This window comes from Schistocerca americana, chromosome 3 (genome assembly GCF_021461395.2).
Source record: "Schistocerca americana isolate TAMUIC-IGC-003095 chromosome 3, iqSchAmer2.1, whole genome shotgun sequence".
Taxonomy (NCBI): Eukaryota; Metazoa; Arthropoda; class Insecta; order Orthoptera; family Acrididae; genus Schistocerca; species Schistocerca americana.
In genome coordinates this window covers 780,132,121-780,156,790 of record NC_060121.1, presented here as the reverse complement: position 1 = coordinate 780,156,790, position 24,670 = coordinate 780,132,121, and the positions used below count along the sequence as shown (strand labels likewise).

Here is a 24,670-nt window from a genome sequence, read left to right as displayed (position 1 = left end):
ACACACACACACACACACACACACACACACGAACGTATGGATTAAGTATCTAATAAATAAATAAAAAGATACCGTCTGGGCCACAATTTTTATTTACCGACAGCCGATTTTTAGTCTCCGTGCAGATCATCTTCAGGTAGGCCGCCGCATGACGATCTGCAGCGCAGAATGAAACCGGTTGTGAGTAAATAAAAAGTTGTGATCCACGCGGGGTTTATTTATTTATTACAACAAAAGGGTCACGGTTCCTGAGACAAGGCATCAATTATAAAATTCGGTGTCTGTCTGAAGGAGGTCAGAACATACAATGGATACTAAGTAGTGGCAAGTGCACCCCAGCGCTGTAAATCTGTACTTTCAGCTCACCATGTTTTTTGTCGTGTTATCAGCCAATCTGAAACTGAACGTTACCTGCCTGACAGCAACATAATATGTCGAAATGCCATACAAACAATATCCGCTCAGTTAAGATAATTCTGTAAGTACCAGTTCTGAAGTGGCAGCATCAGTATATTTGGTGATTAATGAACACAGTTTTTATCTTCATTTTCTTAGGAACTGTTCTTCCACCTTCCATAAAATTAATATATATCTCTCCCCATCCTCAACACTACTTACAGTTTCAAGATGACTGCAGACTGCATGTGCATGATACACTCACATACACTTCCCAACAGGGGAATAAACTCCTACCTAGTCTTGTCGTTCATTAGACAGGGCACACAGCAATGTCCCCCGGCAATAAGCACCTAGGAACTGTCGATTCGCGTCAGAACAGTCTTTCAGACAATTACCTGAACCACAGAGGCTTACAGTCACTGTATTTCAATTCTGTGAGGTAAAGTAGTTCTCACTCTAGATTAAACTAGCTTCAGGCAAAATACGAGTTGTGTGGCAATTATTTGATTGTAATTATCTCAAAATCGTCATCATCATCATCATCATCAAGAACTAGCATTTTATGAACCATTTGATATTTACTGCTGGATAAAGGCTTTTTCTACACTGAAGAGCCAAAGAAACTGTTACACCTGCCTAAAATCATGTAGGGCCCCCGCGAGCACGTGGAAGTGCCGCATGCATGACGTGCTGGAGGGAACTGACACCACGAATCCTGCAGGGCTGTCTATAAATCCGTAAGAGTACGAAGGGTGGAGATCTCTTCTGAACAGCGCGTTCCAAGGCATTCCAGATATGTTCAACAATGTGCATGTCTGGGGAGTTTGGTGGCAATCGGAAGTGTTTAAACTCAGAAGAGTGTTCCTGGAGCCACTCTGTAGCAATTCTGGACGTGTTTAGTGTCATATTGTCCTTCTGGAATTGCCCTAGTCTGTCGGAATGCACAATGGACACGAATGAATTCAGGTGATCAGGCAGGATGCTTACCTATGTGTCACCTGTCAGAGTCGTATCTAGACGTATCAGGGGCCCCATATCACTCCAACTATACACGCCCCCACCATTACAGAACCTCCACCAGCTTGAACAGTCCCCTGCTGACATGCGGGGTCCATGGATTCATGAGGTTGTCTCCACACCTGTACACGACCATCAGCTCGGTCCAATCTGAAAAGAGACTCGTCCGATCAGGCAACATGTTTCCAGTCATCAACAGTCCAAAGACGGAGTTGACGGGCCTAGGCGAGGCGGAAAGCTTTGTGTCGTGCAGTCATCAAGAGTACATGAGTGGGCCTTCGGTCCCGAAGGCCTTTATCAATGATGTTTCGTTGAATGGTTGGCACGCTGATACTTGTTGATGGCCCAGCATTGAAATCTGCAGCAATTTGCGGAAGGGTTGCACTTCTGTCACTTTAAACGATTCTCTTCAGTCGCCGTTGGTCCCGTTGTTGCAGGATCTTTCTCCGGGCCCAGCGATGTCGGATATTTGATATTTTACCGGATTCCTGATATTCATGGTGCACTCGTGAAATGGCCGTATGGGAAATTCCCCACTTAATCGTTACCTCGGAGATGCTGTGTCCCATCGCTCGCGTGCCGACTGTAACACCACGTTGAAACTCACTTAAATCTTGATAACCTGCCGTCGTAGCAGCAGTAACCGATCCAACAACTGCGCCAAGCTCTTGTTGCCTCATATAGGCGTTGCCGACCGCAGCGCCGTATTCTGCCTGTTTACATATCTCTGTATTTGAATACACATACTTGTACCAGTTTCTTTGGCGCTTCAGTGTAGAATCCTCACTGCGGTTGGCTTTCAGGTATGTGCATCCATGTTGTTTTCTAACGCCATGAACGCACGTTCCATTATACTGTCATCGGTCTCTTCTTATCTCCAGGGGTCCAGTATAGCACTTCTTTGATCCATCTACTATTCATTCGCCTGGTCAAGCTAGATTCTATTACCATTACTGTCAGAATTATGTTTTCCACAAGGATAGCGTGTGCATTCGCTGTTGGCTACCGCGACATGCCGGTGCATGAATGGCAAGAATTAGAATATACAACAGACAGTTTTTAAATACCATAAGACAACCACAATCGACGGTGAGATTCATCTACATCTACATCTACATCGATACTCCGCAAGCCACCCAACGGTGTGTGGCGGAGGGCACTTTACGTGCCACTGTCATTACCTCCCTTTCCTGTTCCAGTCGCGTATGGTTCGCGGGAAGAACGACTGTCTGAAAGCCTCCGTGCGCGCTCTAATCTCTCTAATTTTACATTCGTGATCTCCTCGGGAAGTATAAGTAGGGGGAAGCAATATATTCGATACCTCATCCAGAAACGCACCCTCTCGAAACCTGGCGAGCAAGCTACACCGCGATGCAGAGCGCCTCTCTTGCAGAGTCTGCCACTTGACTTTATTAAACATCTCCGTAACGCTATCACGGTTACCAAATAACCCAGTGACGAAACGCGCCGCTCTTCTTTGGATCTTCTCTATCTCCTCCGTCAACCCGACCTGGTACGGATCCCACACTGATGAGCAATACTCAAGTATAGGTCGAACGAGTGTTTTGTAAGCCACCTCCTTTGTTGATGGACTACATTTTCTAAGCACTCTCCCAATGAATCTCAACCTGGTACCCGCCTTACCAACAATTAGTTTTATATGATCATTCCACTTCAAATCGTTCCGTACGCATACTCCCAGATATTTTACAGAAGTAACTGCTACCAGTGTTTGTTCCGCTATCATATAATCATACAATAAGGGATCCTTCTTTCTATGTATTCGCAATACATTACATTTGTCTATGTTAAGGGTCAGTTGCCACTCCCTGCACCAAGTGCCTATCCGCTGCAGATCTTCCTGTATTTCGCTACAATTTTCTAATGCAGCAACTTCTCTGTATACTACAGCATCATCCGCGAAAAGCCGCATGGAACTTTCGACACTATCTACTAAGTCATTTATATATATTGTGAAAAGCAATGGTCCCATAACACTCCCCTGTGGCACGCCAGAGGTTACTTTAACGTCTGTAGACGTCTCTCCATTGATAACAACATGCTGTGTTCTGTTTGCTAAAAACTCTTCAATCCAGCCACACAGCTGGTCTGATATTCCGTAGGCTCTTACTTTGTTTATCAGGCGACAGTGCGGAACTGTATCGAACGCCTTCCGGAAGTCAAGAAAAATACCATCTACCTGGGAGCCTGTATCTAATATTTTCTGGGTCTCATGATTCGAGGAGAAGGTGGTGCGGTATGTGTCTATCCATTGATGTACACAGATTTTTTATTTTTTTGTTTATAGGGCTACAATTGTAAAGTAGTATTTCTGAAATCCTAGCGGTAGATGTGAGTAATCCCATAAATCAAGTTTAGTGTGACATTAATGAAAAGCGAATGATGGAAAAATGCTACGATACTAAGTATTCGGAATTTGCAAGGGACTAACTCAAAATTAAATAAATTATCGTAAATGTAACTCGTGACGAATCGTAGCGACGGGTGACACCAGAAGGCAGTTCGTGTGTGTGAAACTCGCCATGAGCGGAGAAAGTGGACCTCGTCCTTGCTTGTTACGCAATACCGTGTGTACAGGAGTGGCCCTCTGCCCGTCCGTGAATTGTTTCCCTCCTGTTTCCTCATACACAGGGGCCTCCGCTAGCACATTCTAACTAAGTCGGGAACAGTATTGGTCCTAATATACTACCTTGTGGAATCCCTATATTAATGTATTTTGGTTCTGATAAGTGTTTTACTAAATGTTTAGATCTATTTGAAGTATGTATTATCTCTACACTTTGTGCCCTACCTCTTAGGTATGATCGAAACCAGTCGTTAGCTACCCCTCTTATTCCTAATGCTTCTAATTTATTTAATAGAATCTTGTGGTCGACTGCATCAAATGCCTTAGAAAGATCCAAAAATATGCCTGTGACACACTCCTCTTTATCAAGAGCATGAAGTACAACTTTTGTGAATTCTACTATGGCTGACTTCATATTTTTGCCACTTTGGAAACCAAACTGTGATTCGCTTAGAAGATTGCATTTATTCAGGTAATTCATTAATCTGTCTTTCATAATTGCTTCTATTATTTGGGGATTCATTTATGATATTTGTTAAGGGACCTTGTATAATCCCTATGCATCGTTTGAGTACACTCATTGGTACTTCATCTCTTTATTTTTTTAGTTTTTGAATTGTTTTACTGACTTCATTCTCTGTGGTTGGAAGTAACATCATTGTATTTAGTGCAACATTATTTACAGGTTTTATATTTGTTTAGGGGAATTTTTGCTGTAAATACTCTGCAATACTTGAAGAATGCTCGTTTGCATAGTTTGCTAAGTGCAGTGGATCATTTATTACTTTATTCCCCTCCCTTAGCAGTATGTTAGTCTGCGTTTGTTTGCCTCTCTCCATTTCCTTTTTTATAACATACCAGACTGCTTTGCTTTTATTCTCTGCATCATATCTTATTTTGTCATTAAATGACTTTTTTGCAGCAATCAGCACCTTTCTATAGATCTTTCTGTATCTATGATATAAATTTAAGAATTCTGTATCATTGCGAATCTTTTTCATGGAACTGAGGTGTTTAAGTGTTTGGGAGGACTTCTTAATACCTGCTGTTATCCATCTGTTCTTGTGAGATGATGATACAGACATGCATACTTTTGGAAGTGCCTTTTCAAGTTCAAATTAAACAATGTGGAGAATTTAGTTTAGGGTATGATTCGATGTGTGACTTTACTGTTGTTATTTGACAGAGATGGTCTGATAGTCCTAGGTCTTTTACAGCTACATCACATTTTTCCCTGTCCATATTTTTGGCCACATGGTCAATTACTGATGAAGTCGTTGTGGTAACCCTTGTTACACTATTGACCAATAGGGACATGCCAAAACTTTGAAGGATGTTTATGAAGGTGCTGCTGGATTCATTTATGATGTTAATGTCCCCACACAGAATTATGTTGACCTTTGTACTTGAGACATTATCTAGAACTTCTGTTACCTTATTGAAAAAAGTGTCCACACTGCCACTGGGAGATCTACACAGACACAAAGTGATTAATTTCTTGGTGATATCAAGCCCTGTTAATTCAATAACTGATATTTCAAAGTGTTTCTCTTCACTTACGGTACTGAGGTCATGTCTGGATTTGAACTGTGTTCCTTTTCTGATATAAATGCATGATCCTCCACCCCTTGAAGTAGTTCTGCAGTGAGAGTTTGCCTTTTCATACAATGATAGTACTACTTGTTGGATTTCTGTGTGTCTACACCAGTGTTCAGTAACATAATCTACTGTGCAGTTCAAAGATTGGAGCTCAACTTCCAATAGTTGTATTTTATTTTTTATTGATTGCATATTTCGATGGAGGATTGTTAAGTCTGTGAAATGCCCCATGTTACTTTTTCCAATGGCTTGCTTTTCTTTGTGACATCTGGTATATGTGATGTTTGAGGTGTTAAAATCTGTCTTGTGAGTGATTGTTTCAGTATTTTTTAAAGTGCTGGAGATACTCTTTAGGCAGGCGAACCTGCTGTCTGGATTTATTTTTAAAAAAGACCAGTTTTTGCTACCTATGGCAACAGGTATTTGACCATATGTGGCCCGAGATTCACCCCCTATACTTTGATGATTCAGCTGTACCAATCTTCCCAGTCCTGTTTAGGTGTAGGCCATGCCTAGTGAAACTCCATCTGTTGATAGGCCTGAAGGGGACCATAGAAACATGAGCAAAGTTAGCTGTTCTCAGAGCCATCCCTAACCCCACATTGATTCGCCTCACAGCTCCATCAAGGTGTGGTCGATCATGACGCTGGAACAGCTCAACAAAGTGTACGTTGGTGCCATGAGTCAGGGAAGCTATCTTGTCCAGGTCACCATCTATGTCATATGCCCCATCCCTATCCAAACTGTTTCCCGCTCCATCCACTATCACTACATGGTCCTCTTTATGTAAGGACTTTATAAAAGACCCTAGGTCCTCTATCACATGACTTACCCTGCATTTGGCTTGAAGATACTGGTGGCCTGGTACGCTGCCCCTAAACTTTCCTGTAACTGAGGGCCTACACCTCGCCCATGGCTACTACCTAGCAGCAGCACTTTCTTCTTCCTAACACTTTGTACATTCCTAGGCTTCTTGGCCTCGGTTTAAGTGTGCTGCACATTTCCTGCTCCTCGTTCTACCTGAGGCTCTTCTCCACTTAACTCTGACAGTGGTAGATACCTGTTTTTTGTGTCGATGATAAAACTGTCAGACCGCGTTCTCTTTCTTCCTATCCTCCTACCAGCTACCAGTTCCCAACCATCCTCCTCCCCCCTATCTCCCTTGATCCTTATGAGTTCGTTCCTTGCTTCCTCCAACTGTACCTGAGGGGCACAGATTTTCCTTTCCTGTTCCCCAGTCAAAATGTTCCTACTGCATACTCTGCAGTTCCAGGAGAGAGCCTCTTCTGTTCTCCCAACATTCTCCTCACTGCATCCCCCCCCCCCTCCCCTCCCAGTGAAAATATTTCCTGCAAGATTGGCAACAAATCCCTCTATTCACTACTCTGTAACAGCTCCCACATTTCTCACTCATGGTCAATTTCAAAAGAATAATGAGTTTAAAGAGTGTTTTAAATTTGTCAAGGACGCGAGATTGGCTGTGCGTAAACAAAAAACGACACAAAGGTCTTATGTGCGGTGGTTGTTTCTTTGTATTGATTTAGAGATACAATGAAAGAAGAATGAATTTGTAATTAATTTGCTTTTAGAGAATTTACATTATCAGTCGTGTTTAGTCAGGTTTTTAAACGTTTATAACTCAGAAAATTTAGGCCTAGATCGCGTCTATCTAACTAGTAAACAATACGAAATGTGTTACGATTTAGAAACGTTTAATTACACTTTTATTGCAACAATAGACACTGATGAAACTAGTAGCAGTCTTTTTTAAACGAATTTAGCACTATCAAGAAAACTTGAATAGATTTTTTTGTGTTTATGTCACGCAAAATTTCGGGTTATGTCGCGATTATCGGAACTTCAGCTAAAGAACAAGTTTTTTTCAAAAACAAGCGCTGCTGGGACGCGAGTATTCAGTTGTGTGACAAGAACGGACATTACAGCAATTAAACAAAGAAAGAAAATTTAAATTTGTCACTATTTACTCTTAAACAACTTCTTTTAGCGGACGAAGAAAATACCTGAGATCTCACTCGGCGGCCATCTGGGAATGTTCAGTGATCACCGATATTTACGAAATATCGATGCAGAGAGTCTAAATATCGATGTTTCAAGTCGATACTGAAGTCATACAATGAAGGCTTTCACGACCGGATGTTCCAGCTGCCGAGAATTCTTCCGGGTTGTATGGCCGTGGTCCATGGAACTCTTCTATTCCTGGCGTTTCGTCCAAAGCTACGTTGGACATCTTCGGAAGTGCTCCTGATTGTGCTGAGTCTTGCCGATTGACGAGTCGGACGTCGAAAAACGGCCTAAATACCGTGGAAAGTGGGCGTGGTCTGGATTTCACGTGATAACAGAGATAAACCTTGTCAAGGATAAAATATAACTATCGATCATAGTAGGTCAAAGATAAAAACTTCTCATCGATTCTGCGGCGCCACTGTCCATATATCGCTGAGTTTCATAGGTTCCTCTTTTCCGTTAAAATTATTCCCATGTTTATATATTTCGATGGCTTCTCTATATAGCAATGGATAATAGTTCCTCATAGTACATAAAACGTCAATTTCCGAAAATTTCACTACGTGATCACCCGACTGAAGAGCATGTTCCGCCACAGCTGACTTGTCTGTTTTCCGTAGTCGGCAAGCAGTTTTATGTTCCTTCATACTCCTCTTCAGATCTTACCACACGTACACGGAATCTTGTATACACCACTTGCAGACAGAGGGGGACGTTTATCCTTAACGGAACGAAGTGCTTGGCCTATTTTCTTAGTTGGTCTGAAAAGCAGTCGAACGTTATGTTTCCTTAAAATCTTTCCGATTTGATCCGTTACTTTTTTGATGAAGAGTAGAGAAACCGTGTTCTTCCATCGCTGTGCCCTATCGTTGTCCTTAGGCCTCCTGTTATTCGGTCGCAAAACTATTTCCTTACTAGAGTACCCATTCTTCTCAAAAGCCTGCTTTAGATGTTTTAACTCAGCGTCCAGTTATTCCGGCGCACAAATCCTTTTAGCTCTGTCCACTAGACTTTTAATTACACCTCTTTTCTGTTATGGATGATGATTGGAATCCTTATGCAAGTATCTGTCGTTATGTGTAACCTTCCGAAAGACTTTATGTTTCAAGCTGCCATCAGTCTGTCTCATAACGAAGACATCCAAGAAGGATATTGCATTGTCTTTCTCCATGTCCATGGTAAACTGGATTTTAGGATTTATACTATTTAAATAACAAAATAATTCCTCTAAAGCTTTTTTTAACATGTCTTCACGAATCCACGTTACTACCGTTTGAAATTTATACCACGGCAGCTGATTGGTAAGAGTCGCGCACACTTATGAGTTATCGGTACTGGGGTACTGGCAGACAAACAATAAAACATTCCCCTTATCACATCCTCTAACCCTACTGTGGCTATGCTATTTACCCCTCTGCCCCTGCGAAAACGGCCAACTTTACTCAGTCCACAGCAGAATTCATCAACATCAATCAGAAGTAAGCACATCTCAAAATTTTATTGTATTTTCGCGTGTTATAAAGCAGGAAAACCACGCCCTTAAGAAGTTCCTGACAACAGTTAACGTTTGTGGATTCGGTTGTCAGTTGCTAGTGCACATTACGAAGGCGTGCTGAAAAGAAATGCCTCTGAATTTGTTAAGGTGAAAACACTTAATCCTTTTTAAATATTAACATTCCACATTTTTATTCGTATGTCTACATATTTGCAGCCCTCTGCCGCTACAGGGCTCAGAATTGTAGCGTGTAACATAGCGGTGCGTAACGCAACTACGTAGGTGCGTGAGAAACAGCGTGTTGTAATCGAGTTTCGAAATCGAAGAGTTCTTCCACACATGGAGCACCCTCTCCTTCAACATGAAAATACCAGACCACACACGAGCGCTGCAACATCTGAAACAGTCCGACGCCTTGGGACTGTCATCGACTGGGCCCCATTCGATTTCCAGCTGTTTCCAGAACTTACGGAACACCTTCTCGTACTTCACTGTGATAGCGATGAAGTGGTACAAGCAGAGGTGAGGTTGTGGCCCCGTCAACAACATCTAACAGTCTACAGTGGCAGCATCAACAAACTGGTCTCTCGTTGGGGGGAAATGTGTTCGTCACCAGCGTGACTGTTGAGAAATAAATGTGTAGACATGAAGAATAAAGATGTAGAATAGTATGGCTCTGAGCCCTGTGGGACTTAACTTCTGAGGTCATCAGTCCTGTAGGACTTAGAACTACTTAAACCTAACTAACCTATGGACAATACACACATCCATGCCCGAGGCAGGATTCGAACCTGTGACCGTAGCGGTCGCTCGGTTCCAGACTGTAGCGCCTAGAACTGCGAGGCCACCCGGCCGGCTGTAGAATAGTAATAAGCTTGTTTTGTTTAAAAATGTTTAAGTCTTTTCACGTAGCAAATTCAGAGGCATACTTTCCGCACGCCCTCGTATTATGAAATACGAGTACGGCTGAGAACGACGGGCCGAAAGGCTTGGTTGGGGCAGCATGCGGCCCGCAGTCCGCAGTTTGCTGATCACTGATGTAGAAGACATTTGTGACATTCCGCGGCCTATAGAAGTGGCTATTCGTATAATTTGGGTGGGAAACTACGTTGGATGCAATACTTCAATCGCAATAACTAGTACCGACTATCGAAGTACAGTATCTGGCATGCAACCAATTTGAAGAGCAACATTGTAACAGTATTCGTACCAACAGAATTTTTAACAAATTGGCCATATTAACGTTGTTGATCAAAGTTTCAAGAACATACGCTATTAAGATGGTTTAGCATTTTCGAAGGAAATCAAAACTGTCAAGGAGTTGCTTGCAGGTGTTGAACGACTATGAGTGAGTATGAGCAACGTGTTGACACAATACAGCAAAAGAAAAAATAAAAGCAAATTTGACTAATGTAATGAACATTATAAAGTGGTACTAGAAAAGAATACATTGCAAACTGGGACACAACACAGCCAAATGAAAAACCGCTTTCTAGATCTTAAACAAGGTCCATTAGAAGTGTGGAATCACATCATCGGTATTAGCTGTCCAAAGCTACAAAACACTACACTTAAATATCTGAATATTTCAGCCACATCGTCAGCTTGTAAAAGTCTGTTCCCAAAAGGAGGATATGCCCTCTGTCAACCACAAAACAGACTGAGGAAACGTTTCTAAAAAATGGTAATTTTACAGTCTGTGTACAAAAACTTGTGCGATATGTAATGTCAATTATTGACGTGTTTGTTGATTAATAAATATGATATTAGATGTATTTGTATGTGTCGGTCACCGATTGTGTTGATGAAATCGAAATAATAATCAGAAACCTACGTAGTAAAATTATTTAAATAACGAAACAGTTGCGAAAAAGTGTGTTTTTTTCCCTTTACAGCAATGAATCTACATCTACATCTACATGGAACTCTGCAAATCACAAGTAAGTGCCTGGTAGAGAGTTCATCGAACCACCTTCACAATTTTCTATTATTCCAATTTCGTATAGTGCGCGGGAAAAATGAACAACTATATCTTTCCGTACGAGCTCTGATGTCCCTTATTTTATCTTGGTGATCGTTTCTCCCTATGTAAGTCGGTGTCAAAAAAATATTTTCGCATTCGGAGGAGAAAGTTGGTGATTGGAATTTCGTGAGAAGATTCCGTCGCAACGAAAAACGCCTTTCTTTTAATGATGCCCATCACAAATCCTGTATCGTTCCTGTGACACTCTCTCCCATATTTCGCGATAATACAAAACGTGCTGTCTTTCTCTGAACTTTTTCGATGTACTGTCAGTCCTATCTGGTAAGGATCCCTCACCGCGCAACAGTATTCTAAAAGTGGACGGACAAGCGTAGCGTAGGCAGTCTCCTTAGTAGGTCTGTTATATTTTCTAATTGTCCTGCCAATAAAACGCAGCCTTTGGTTAGCCTTCCTAACAAAACGCAGCCTTTGGTTAGCCTTCCTAACAACATTTTCTATGTTTTCCCTCCAATTTAAATTGTAATACATAGGTTTTTAGTTGAATTTACGGCTTTTAGATTAGACTGATTTATCGTGTAACCGAAGTTTAACGCGTTCTTTTTAGCACTCATGTGGATTACCTCACACTTTTCGTTATTTAAGGTCAACTGACACTTTTCGCACCATTCCGATATTTCTTTTAAACCATTTTGCAGTTTGTTTTGATCTTCTGATGACTTTATTAGTCGATAAACGACAGCGTCATCTGCAAACAACCGAAACGGCTGCTCAGATTGTCTCCCAAATCGTTTATGTAGATGAAATGAAATGTCGTGTGGCTAAGGCCCCCCGTCGGGTAGACCGTTGAGGGAACAGCAGAGGGCATATAACACTACCTTGGGGAACGCCAGAGATCACTTCTGTTTTACTCGACGGCTTTCCGTCAATTACTACGAAGTGTGACCTCTCTGACAAGAAGTCACAAATCCAGTCACACAACTGAGACGATATTCCATAAGCACCCATTTTCACTACAAGCCGCTTGTGTGGTACAGTGTCAAAAGCCTTCAGAAAATACAGAAATATGGAATCGATCTGAAATACCTTGTTAATAACACTCAACATTCATGCGAATAAAGAGCTAGTTGTGTTTCACAAGAACGGTGTTTTCGAAACTCATGCTGACTGTGTGTCAATAGATCGTTTTCTTCGAGGTAATTCATAATGTTCGAACACGATATACCTTCCAAAATCCTGGTGCATGTCGACGTTAATGATGTGGGCCTGTAATTTAGTGGATTACTCCTACTACTCTTCTTGAATACTGATGTGACCTGTGCAACTTTCCAGTTTTTAGGTACAGATCTCTCTTCAAGCGAACGATTGTATATGATTGTTAAGTATGGAGATAATGCATAAGCATACTCTTAAAGGAACCTAATTGGTATACAGTCTGGACCAGAAGACTTGCTTTTATTAAGTGATTTAAGTTGCTTCACTACTCCGAGTATATTTACTTCTACGTTACTCATGTTGGCAGCTGTTCCCGATTCGAATTCTGGAATATTTACTTCGTCTTCTTTTGTGAAGACATTTCGGAAGGCTGTGTTAAGTAACTATGCTTTGGCAGCACTGTCTTCGATAGTATCTCCATTGTTATCGCGCAGAGAAGGCATTGATTGTTTCTTGCCGCTAACATACTTCACATACGACCAGAATCTCTTTAGATTTTCTGCCAGGTTTCGAGACAAAGTTTCGTTGTGGAAACTGTTATAAGCATGTCGCATTTAAGTCCGCGCTAAATTTCGAGCTTCTGTAAAAGATCGCCAATCTTGGGGATTTTGCGTCTGTTTAAATTTGGCATGTTTGTTTCATTGTTTCTGCAAGAGTGTTCTAACCCGTTTTGTGTACCAAGGAGGATCAGCTTCGTCGTTTGTTAATTTATTTGGTAGAAATCTCTCAATTGCTGCCGATACTATTTCTTTGAATTTAAGCCACATGTGGTCTACACTTATATTATTAATTTGGAATGAGTGGAGATTGTCTCTTAGGAAGGTGTCATTTTTATCTGCTTTTCTGAATAGGTATATTTTTCGCTTATTTTTCGAGGATTTGGGGATTACAATATTCAATCTTGCTACGACAGCCCTGTGTTCATTAATCCCTGAATCGGTTTTGATGCTCGTTACTAACTCAGGATTATTGGTTGCTTAGAGGTCAAGTGTGTTTTCACAACCGTTTACTATTCGCGTGGGCTCATGAACTAATTACTCGAGATAATTTTCAGAGAATGCGTTTAGCACAATTTCGGATGATATTTTATGCGTACCTCCGGAATTAAACATGTATTTTCGCCAACATATGCTCTAAAAGAAGCGGCAGCCCTCCAGGATTGTACAGGACACACCAACCTCAGAGAGCTTCAACCGTTGTCTGTCAGTTCACAACTTACACGATGAGTACTGTTAACAGCAACGGTCATATCATAATTGTTTGAAGTACACTGTATGCTGCATTCGCTTCTCTCAATGATTCGCCACTAAGAACCAAGTACAGATTTCTGTTTGGTAAGCAGTCTTCAATTCAAACGAGAATACAGATTTTGTTTGCTAGGCGATGGCATGGACCCTGTTGACGCGTTTCTTCTATTAATTTTTTTCTCGTTAGCTTCTGAAAGTAAGGAGTAAGCTCAGTTCCATACAAACAGCAAGCACAAAATATCTTCCATAACTCTACAACAAACTGACATCAGTGAACTAGGTCTATTAGTTCTGTGTGTTTGTCCTGCGACCTTTCTTACAGACCCACGACAAACATTTTCAAGAAGAGGAGACACTTATTTCGCATATTCGATGAAGAAGCTAACTATGTAGTAATTGAAATTATTTTTATGTTTTCAGGTCCACTCTCACTTGTTTTTGTATGTATCGCTTTTGTATCTGGAACACATACGAAAGAAGGAAACGTATTTTCGTCTTCTTCGATAAAGCAATTTTGGAAGATGGAAACATGCATCCAGAGAGACGACCTTGTCCGGAAAGAGACCACTTATTTAGGGCCTGTGACAAAAGTATTTAGGGTTTATTGACAACTGAACTAGTAAAATTTGACTTTAATTATGTTTTATTTGTCAGTATGGACTCGAATGGGTTTGAGTCTGCCTTGCAATCTGTCTGCTTTCGTAGTAATTTTCGATATTCTTACCGATCAGTAATGGACTTCTTCATACATCACCATCTCTCATGACCCCAGCGTGTGTACCTCGTGTGTTACATTGCTTCTGGATTTATATTAAATATCTTCCAGACTCTTCTCGCCAGAACTGCTGCTCAGATAGTGTGGAAGTAAGATTGTCTCAGCTAGGCACAATCGTTGTAATAGTGTGGGGCAGCGGGCGAATTAAAAGAAATAAATCTAAAAAAGACTTCGCCGTTTACAAAAGCCTGAAAACCATTTTTGCGGGCAGACAGAAAGCGATGGAGAACATACTACCCGTAACTTCCAGTCTTCAAATCCACATTATTCTTGTGCTCACTGAAAGAAAATATTCCTACTTGCAATTTACTCAGGGGGAACAGGAACTATGACTATAAATAAACGTTTTGAGTTCTAACTGATATATTCTGTAGAAGTTCACACGCACAAACATAATAATATTGCTAATAATAACAATAAAAGCCACTGTCCATCTGGCTGTATTAATATACAGTATGGGCGCAACGGACCGCTGAACGGAACATCTGCCTTCGACTGCTCAAGGCACAGGTAGCAGCACTTAAATGCCCCCTTTCTCTGACATGTATTAATTAATAACTCTGTCGTTTAACAATTTACAATCTTTTCAGTTTTTACATGAATGAAGTTAACTTGGCTTTGATTACTGAAAAAGTTTTAGCTCGACTGTATTAAACTTTGTCGGCTAGAATTTTTAGAACGGAACCAACAGTAGAAAATTACCTCTGAGCTGTCTCTTCAAGATTCCCTTTAATGATTGTTATTTATATTAAAGTCTTGAAATTTGGTACAGCCGCATTTTTCATCAATGTAATCGAGTCTTTTAATTAGAACTTTCTATAACAAATACATATGATAACTAATCTATTGTGAATAAGGACGTTTATGTTCCAAATTTAGTTTTTAGTTAGTAAGTTGAAAACTAATAGAGGTAGCTTAATGGAGTCACATAGTTAATGATTTTATATCAAACCGAGGGGTTACTTACGAATTTTAATCTTTTCGAGTCTAATATTTAGCGCCTTCAAATTTTCGTAAAAATGCTGAATTTGACCAAAATATTGCTCCGATCAACTTGAGACTTGTAACATTTGATTGTGACGTACATTTGCACTCTCTGAACAATTCGTAGCTTTCTAGCTGCATTATTTAGCGCCGCGTATTTTTTGTCTTAAAATAATTTATTTAGTGAAACATATTCATTAGATCAGTGAGACTTCACAATGTTAACATTACTATACTGAAACATACATTGACAAAGTTTGGAAAAGTTATTTTAATTTTTAATTTCACTCTTAGATTATGGCGCAATACTTTGTATGCTACGTGCAGGCACGTTATGATGACGTGGTGCTCGTAGCAGTGAACAGACAGAAGTTCCGGCACACTCGCTCTCCTCTGTATCTCTCACAATGATACGGCGCTTGTTTCGCTACAATGGGTACATATTTGCTGAGTTTTTAACATCGAAGGACATAAGTCCTGTATTAGCTACTGCGTTACCATAGCAGAGATTAAAATATACTCATTTCTATTAAACATGGATGCAAATTCGTTACTGATTTCAAGAGGAATTCATCGAAATCTTTCAGTTAATTGAGTCGATATACACAGCGACCTTTCTATCGTAGGGATCATTCCGAGCATTACGAGAAAAACTTTGAATGGAAACATTCCTCTATTTATTAAGCAGTTACTCACGAATTCCGAGTGACAGGTCTGGGCACTGACATTGAACTTCGACGATCTTAAAATGTCTTGCCCTAACTCGCTAGCTGAATATGTTCCACGTCACACCCGTAGTCTCTCTCTTAAACTTCTCCTGGCTTGGGGAGAATAGCAGTAACGAGAGTAGCCTGGTGTGTAGATAGTTTCGATTCTATGGAGCATTACTTAGGAATCGAATTCGTCATGTAAACATGAGATGGAAAGCTTGCATCAATGTGGGTCTGGAAACGCTAGTTTCCGAGCTCCGATACATGTTTTCCTGGTGGTGGTTGGTGGTGGTTAGTGTTTAACGTCCCGTCGACAACGAGGTCATTAGAGACGGAGCTCATGCTCGGGTTAGGGAAGGATTGGGAAGGAAATCGGCCGTGCCCTTTCAAAGGAACCATCCCGGCATTTGCCTGAAGCGATTTAGGGAAATCACGGAAAACCTAAATCACGATGGCTGGAGACGGGATTGAACCGTCGTCCTTCCGAATGCGAGCATGTTTTCCTGAGTCCAGCTATGTAAATGAACTTCCCAATGTTGTGCAAAAGCAATAACATTGTCACTAACTTCTCCTGGCCCGATCGGTTAGCCGTGCGGTCTCACGCGCGGCTTTCCGGATTGGGAAGGAGCGCTTGGTCCCCGGCACGAATCCGCCCGGCGGACTTGAGTCGAGGTCTGGTGCGCCGGCCAGTCTGTGGATGGTTTTTAGGCGGTTTTCCATCTGCCTCGGCGAATGCGGGCTGGTTCCCCTTATTCCGCCTCAGCTTCACTATGTCGGAGATTGCTGCGCAAACAAGTTCTCCGCGTACGCGTACACCACCATTACTCTACCACACAAACATAGGGGTGTGGGTTTACACTCGTCTTGGTGTGAGACGTTCCCTGGGAGGGGGGGGGGGATGGGTCCACCGAGGGCCGAACCGCACAATAACCCCGGGGTTCGATGGGGGGCGGTGGTGCGGTGAAGTGGACTGCGGCAGTCGTCGTGGGTTGTGGGCCACTGCGGCTGCGGCGGGGACGGAGCCCCTCCGTCGTTTCTAGGCCCCCGGTTAACATACGATGCAATAAATTTCTCCTGGTGAACATTGCACCTCTTGTAGGAGCCACGATAATAGGTGGCCACAGTTTTGCGTATCTCCATAGACCGCTTGCTGCACTAGGCAGCAAGTCCCACCTCCTGGGAGACCTCTAGTCTTTGTTTTGACCGTGTCTTTCAAATGTAGCAGTGACTGTCACTTCTCAGTGTTTGATCTACAGGAGTATGATGAATCAGCAGTTGACATTTATAATCCCAAAACACAGTCGTCCTCAACTTTCCTGCAGAAGTTCAGCTTTTGAAATTTTTTGCTGTAGGCGAAGATGGACGTTTCCACACCACGCTCTGCTGTGTGCTTCGTAGCGATGAACACATGCCTCATCAACTGTTACTGTGCGACTGAGAAAGTCTTCTCCTTCCTTTTCAAAACACCTTAAATGTGATTTCATCATCTCCAAACATCTTGTTTGTGTTTGCCTGTCAGTTAACGCGGTGCCCAGCGAGTGCAAACCTTGTGACAATTTAGAGATTCGTGGACGATTGTAACTGCTGAATCGTGGCTAACAATCATTTCACGCAAAATACCATCTGTTCTGGCACACCATTCGCTCAGCTGTCTCAATTTCCCGGTCCGTTTACGAAATAGATGGCCTACTCGAACGCTCTTCGCCGCAATCACACAAACGTCCATTTTCAAAGTTATTTAGCCACTTTTAAATTTTTCATTCATTATCTTATACAGCTGCATTCCATGAATAATCTCCGCAGCCTTAGTGCCTTCATGGTGCAGAAAACGAAACAGTTCTTTCCTTTTTTTTTAGTGCATACGGACTATAAATTCGTGTCTTGCAATCACGATGAATACAGTTTCCAATGGAACTGGGCATTGTGTTATTTTATTTAGACGTAAAAATTTAATTTATCGTACATTCTTAGTAGTTGACGAAAATTTATCAGTTGTATTGACGTAGTATGTCTGCAGTTTAGTTACTTCCGTTTGGATAGACACATATTATTCATACAGGACCAGAATTATATATTAATGTAACTATTTACTCCAAACATTTCAGTAATAATTATTCTGAATACAAGGCTTTCATGTTACGTCTTTTTATAAATATCTCATATTTAAAAAAACAATATTTCCAACAAATGTAGAAGCATTACATCATCACGTAATGATAATTATCGCGTACTCTTTTTGTCTTTGTTTGCTATCTCATATTTGAAAATTTGTTTTATTCGAAAGTTTGTTCACCATAGTCACTTTCCCACTTTTTCTAAACCTCATATTTTGGCTATTTGATGTAAAATAGCGAAGCCATTATTCATTTTTTACTTTAGAAAACTTTGGAGATTAATTTTTGTCCTTAAAACAAAGTAATTAAAATGTAATTAATTCCATTATTTTCACGTAAGAAATTGATTTGAGATCAACTGAAGTCAAAACAAAAAATAATATATAATTATATTTATAATAAAAACGTGAACAGGAATACATAAATCTCTAATAACACACAAAATTGGAAGGATGCTTATTACTGTAAAATATTTACATTTAAAACTGCAAAACTGTAGGGCACTCAGTTTTCGAAAGTGCTACCTTTTAAACTCGCGCCATGTGGAAATACTACATAGTTGTCGGTTTCTAGGCTCAGTGTGGAAACGATGTGCTTGTCTTGTACTCCGGTTTATTTGATGTTTGTGGTCTTGCCGAATTCGACAGCAGTGCAATTTTGTGATAAAAATCATACGATACTTTTTGGGAGAAATAAATCGAAATATGATATAACAGAAGATGTTTGAACATTATTGGCAAATGGCGTTGAAAAATGTGAACACGAACTTCCACGTAAAATGATACCCCTGAGCGACAAAATTCGCAGGGAGTTTGAGATAAACTGTTTTTAAAAAAATATTATACTACTCATTTGTATGATTCTTATAACACAAGCATGGAAATGGTATAGTCAGGACAGTTTTGTGTGAAGAAGCATTGTTTCGCTCTTGCATGTCAAACTGCTATTCCCATTAGAATTCTTTTGAAATTGAAGATATACAGTTTTGATGAGAGTACGACAAGGTCTTTTAGCAGTTATTCACTGAACCAGCACAGCTAACGCTCGAGAACAACAATAAGATTAACGCACGCCATTGCTGAGACAGTGCTGCCAATCTATGGAGCAGAAAATACAGGGTGTCCCACTCAGACCTCCCTAATTTCAAAGACCCAGGAAAAAAACCACAGTAGATACGACAATGAAAAATGCACCAAATTGTGGAGCATCTCAAAGAATTTATTTATTTATTTATTTATCATCAATACACCTCTACATGTGAATCATTTGTAGCCTGAAGAATATCGTGTCTATATTCAATCTCTTGGCAAGTTCTCTGTAACATTTCCTCTGTTATTGTTGCAATCGCATTAGTGATACGATGTCGCAACGTAAGAATATCGTCCACTTTGGTAGCATATACGCCGTCCTTCACGAATCCCCACATGAAGAAATCAAGTGGCGAAATGTCGAGTAAATATGGTGGCTAGGCAATGGGCCTTCCGCGTCCGATCCAACGACTGGGAAATTTCCTATGCAGGAACTTGCGAACAGCCGTCGACCAATGCGGCGGAGCTCCATATTGTTGAAAAATGATGTTGGGTTGCGAGTCTTGTATCTGAGGGTACACAAAGTGCTCCTACATGTCCAGATACACTGACCCATTGACTGTTTGTTCCGCAAAGAAGATCGGTCCAACAGTCCTGCAGTGCATTAGCCCGCACCGGACGTTTAGTTTAGGGCTATCACGAACATGTTGAATGACTATGTGCGGATTTTGCGAATCCCAGATCCGGACAATATGCCTATTAACCCTTCCTGATAGATGAAAGGTTGCCTCATATGAGAAAAAAACATCTTTCCAGGAAGCTGGCATCCATATCAATACGCTGCAGCATATCCGCAGCAAATTGTCGGCGTGGTTTGTCGTTCGGCGTCAGATGTTGCCGAATTTGCACTTTGTAAGCACACATACGAAGACGCTGGTGAACTACAAGATGCAGTGTTGATCGAGGTGCATCAAGTTGCCTAGATGCTTGACGAATTGACTTACGTGGGCTTCTGAGAAATGTTTGTCTGATGTCCTCAAATGGCTCTGAGCACTATTGGACTTAACTTCTGAGGTCATCAGTCCCCAAGAACTTAGAACTACTTAAACCTAACAGGACATCACAAACATCCATGCCGGAGGCAGGATTCGAACCTGCCACCGCAGCGGTCGCGCGGTTACAGACTGTAGCGCCTAGAACCGCTGGGCCACTCCGGCCTTCTGTCTGATGTCCTCCACTGTCTCTTCTGAAACTCCGTAACGTGCACCGCCAGAATGTTCCATAACACATCCTGTTGCCAGAAACTCCCTATACCATTCCTTAATTGTTTTCACATCAGGTGGACCACATTCATACACACGACGATGATTTCTTTGCACAGTAATGGGCGATTTTGTTTCTGCAAACCACACTACTGCTTGAGCGCGCTACTGTGGAGTCGCCATTTTCCCTTCATGCGACCATGCTACACTCTGGCGATGATACTTGGCACGTATGACACAGGAATATAAATTCTTTGAGGTGCTCTACAATGTGGTGCTTTTTTCACAGTCGTATCTACTGTGGTTTTTCTCTCGTGGGTCCTTTAAATAAGGAAGGTTTGAGTGGAACACCCTGTAAGCTATCTTTTCTTACTGACTTACCATCGTCGAATCAGATGCCTAGGTCACAAGTGAGTCTATCATGTAATCGCACAAGGCACTACACTCAAAAGCTTGAAAACTGCACGTGAATTCGTTTGGGCCTCTTAAAGCGCAGTTGGTGCGGTGTGGTACTCACCGGTGGCCTGGTCCCTCTGATCGCGTCCGAAGGGCAGCAGCAGCCGCAGCGGCAGCTCAGACGACGCCAGGGGCTCGGGCAGCTCGTGGTCGCCGCGCACCTGCTGCAGGCACACGTGCACGCCGGCGTCGCTCTCGCACTCTGAGCGAGGCCACGTCCACACCTGCGGCACGCACGGGTCCGTCTCAGCCTCACTCCCTCACTCGCTACCTTCTCCTTTCCTCCTCCACGCTCGCTCTCTGCTACCTCTCTCCCTCTTCCTCATCTTCCTCCTCCTCCTCCTTCCGTCACCTCTCCTCTGTTTCCTTCCACCTTTTTCCATCTCAGAAAGCCTCCTGTGCAACTCCCTGTTTCTTTCCTGTACTTTCCCCGCCTCTCCTCTAGTTCTCCATTCCCTCCCTCATCCTCCAATGCTTCCGCCCCCCCCCCCTTTTTCTCTGCCACGTGCGCACCTGACACAAGCGCTTCTCTCCATCAACCTCACTCTCTCGCTCACTCGTTTCACCTCTCTTTATCAACGCTCGCTCTCTGCTACATCTCTCGCCCTTTTACTCAGCTTCCTCTGCCTTCCATTTCTTCTTCCCCATTCCTCTTCCCTATCTCTGAAAGCATTGTGAGCATTTCCCTGTCTCCTTCCTGTCGTTCTCCCACCTCTCCATCTCTTGCCTATCTGTCCAGTATCTTTCCCCACCTCTATCTTTCCTCTTTGTCGCCTATTCTTCTCTCTTTCTCCTCCTTCAGCATCTACTCTCACTCTCACACCCACTCTCACTCTCACTCTCCCCCTTCCAGCTCTTTGGATCTGCTCTTCCACACACCATTCGCTTTCCTTCTATCTCTACATCTCCCTCTCCTGCACTCCCTACCTATTGCCCTTCTCTATCTACCTCTCTTTCCATTAACCTCCCCATTACACTATCACATTCTCAAATTAGTAACGAAGATACTTTAATTGAACGTAATTAATTTGCATGTTTCAGTTTTGGTAATAGGAGTGGCGACAAGAAACTCGCATCAGAAAATACGATTTCTGTAATTTGTTAGGAAAAAGTTAGCACTACAACTTGGTCAAAAGCAGAATCAATACAGTTGAAAAAAGCAGGTGAATAGCAGAAGATTACAGTCGATATGTTTACTGTTAAACTTGTCATGACGAAACCGAAGATCCTGGACGAAAGGCTACATTCTTTGCCCACTTCAAAAGTGCTGTCGATGGCAGCTTGTAGCACTTCTGCGGAACGAGTTATACACACATCAAAAAACGTTTTGCATCATTCCGGTTCCCAGAACTTCTGAAGATAGACGTTTGACTGTTCAGAGATGTCACTACACCCACCCAAAGATGTAAACAACCATGCATGAGCAGCGCCTATTAGACGGAGGGGGCCCGACAGCCGATCAGTTCCAGTCAGTCCGTCAGGAAGGAGGTACATGCTCGTATTGTCTGTAGTTCAATCATGCCTAGACGGTCAATACCGCGGTTCGATCGCGTCCGCATTTTGTTACTTTGTGCCAGGAAGCGGTCTCAACAAGGGAAGTGCCCAGGCGAGTTTGAGTGAATCAAAGCGACGTTGTTCGGACATGGATGAGATACAGGGAGACAGGAACTGTCGATGACATGCCTCACTTAGGCCACCCAAGGTCTACTACTGCATTGGATGACCGCTACCTACGGGTTATGCCTTGGAGGGACCCTGACAGCAACGCCACCATGTTGAATAATGCTTTTCGTGCAGCGCAGGACGTCGTGTTACGACTCAAACTGCGCGCAATAGGATGCATGATCCGCAACTTTACTCCCGACATCCATGGCGAGGTCCATCTTTGCAACCACGGCACAGATGGGCCCAGCAACATGCCGATTGTACCGCTCAGAATTGGCATCACGTTCTCTTCACCAATGAGTGTCGCATATGCCTTTTACCAGACAATCGTCAGAGACGTGCTTGAAGGCAACCCGGTCAGGCTGAACGCCTTACGCACACTGACCAGCGAGAGCAGCAAGGTGGAGGTTCCCTGCTGTTTTGGGGTGGCATTATGTGGGGTCGACGTACGCCACTGGTGGTCATGGAAGGAGCCCTAACGGCTGTACGATACGTGAATGCCATCCTCCGGCTGATAGTGCAACCATACCGGCAGCATATTGGCGAGGCATTCGTCTTCACGGACGACAATTCGCGCCCCCATCGTGCACGTCTTGTGACTGACTTCTTTCTGAATAACGACATCGCTCGACTAGAGTGTCCACTGTGTTCTCCAGACATGAACCCAATCGAACATGCCTGGGATAGATTGGAAAGGGCTGTTTATGGACGACGTGACCCGCCAACCACTCTGAGAGATCCACGCCGAATCGCCGTTGAGGAGTGTTATCTGGACCAACAGTGCGTTGATGAACTTGTGAGTGTTAGAGGTGCCTGTGTGTACAGCAATCTGGACCACCACCTCTGAAGGTCTCACTGTATGGTGGTACAACATGCAGTGTGTTGTTTTCATGAGCAATAAAAAGGTCGGAAATGATGTTTATGTTGATCTCTATTCCAATGTTCATTACAGGTTCCGAAACTCACGAACCGAGGTGATGCAAAACTTTGTTTGATGTGTGTAGTTTTACCCTCACCGGAAGTGATAGAGGAGAACCATATGAGAAACAGAGAGTTCACCAAATCGGCACCACCAAAGGAAAACTGGAAGGCAGTTTAGGACTTAACATCTCGACGACGAGATCATTAGAGATGGAGTGCCAGCGTAAATTCGAGGAGGACACGAAAGCAAATGGGTCTTATCGTTTCCAAAGGAACCATCCCAGCATATGTATTAAGCGATTCAGAGAAAGCATGGAAAATCTAAACCAGAATAATCAGGTGATTGTTGAACCATCGCTCTCCCAACAGCGAGACCAGTCTTACCACTACGTTCTCTCATTGCCACATACAGTATGAGTAGAACTTACAAATCTGCAGGAGGGCAAAGAAACGGACTGAAGGGCCTAGAACCGCACGGCCACCGAGGCCGGCCCAGTGCAACCGCCTTGCCATGCAACGTTGATTACGTTTCTGAAATGGAAAAGCCATTTAATGGATTTATAGGGGACGATCTATGGAGATCTGCGTTTCAGTTTCCAGAGTGGAAAAAAATACCGCATCGTTTTAATACATAGTCTAAGATAGCAGGCAAAGACAGTACCTCAACGGCTGGAGGACAATCTTTTAAGAAGATCAAAGTAGACTAGTTTTTGATATCCTTAAAATATTACATGAAAAATAATTTAATCCTGTTCGTCGTATTTGTAATGGGTCTGACATCGATGACAGCTCAGTCGGAAAACAGCAGAGTAGTTGCGCTTAAAGGAAGGCGCCAAGCCAGTGGAGTTCCTTCTGCCAAAAGAGGGTAGCTGTCTAATTTCTGAGTGTGTATATCCGCAATGGGCACTTTATTCCGTTACCCTGGAAAAAGTGATCATTATACACTAAAGCGCCAAAGAAACTGGTATAGTCATGAGTACTGAAATACAGAGATATGTAAACAGGCAGAACATGGCGCTGCGGCAGGCAATACCTATATAAGACAACAAGTGTCTGGCGCAGTTGTTAGATGGGTTATTGCTGCTACAATGGCAGGTTATCAAGATTTACCAGAGTTTGAACGTGGTGTTACAGTCAGTGTACGAGCAATGGGACACAGCATCTCCGAGGCAGTTATGAAGTGGCGATTT

General features: G+C 42.5%; 1 protein-coding gene across 2 annotated transcripts in view; it reads right to left on the bottom strand.

The window, feature by feature from the left end:
- Window positions 1–24,670, bottom strand: part of LOC124605808 (laccase-6-like) — a 422,826-nt gene that overhangs the window by 53,355 nt on the left and 344,801 nt on the right. For both annotated transcript variants that reach the window (XM_047137715.1, XM_047137716.1), the window contains exon 8: window positions 20,956–21,118. In XM_047137715.1, coding sequence (XP_046993671.1) covers window positions 20,956–21,118 — 163 coding nt within the window. The remainder of the gene's footprint in view (window positions 1–20,955; window positions 21,119–24,670) is intronic.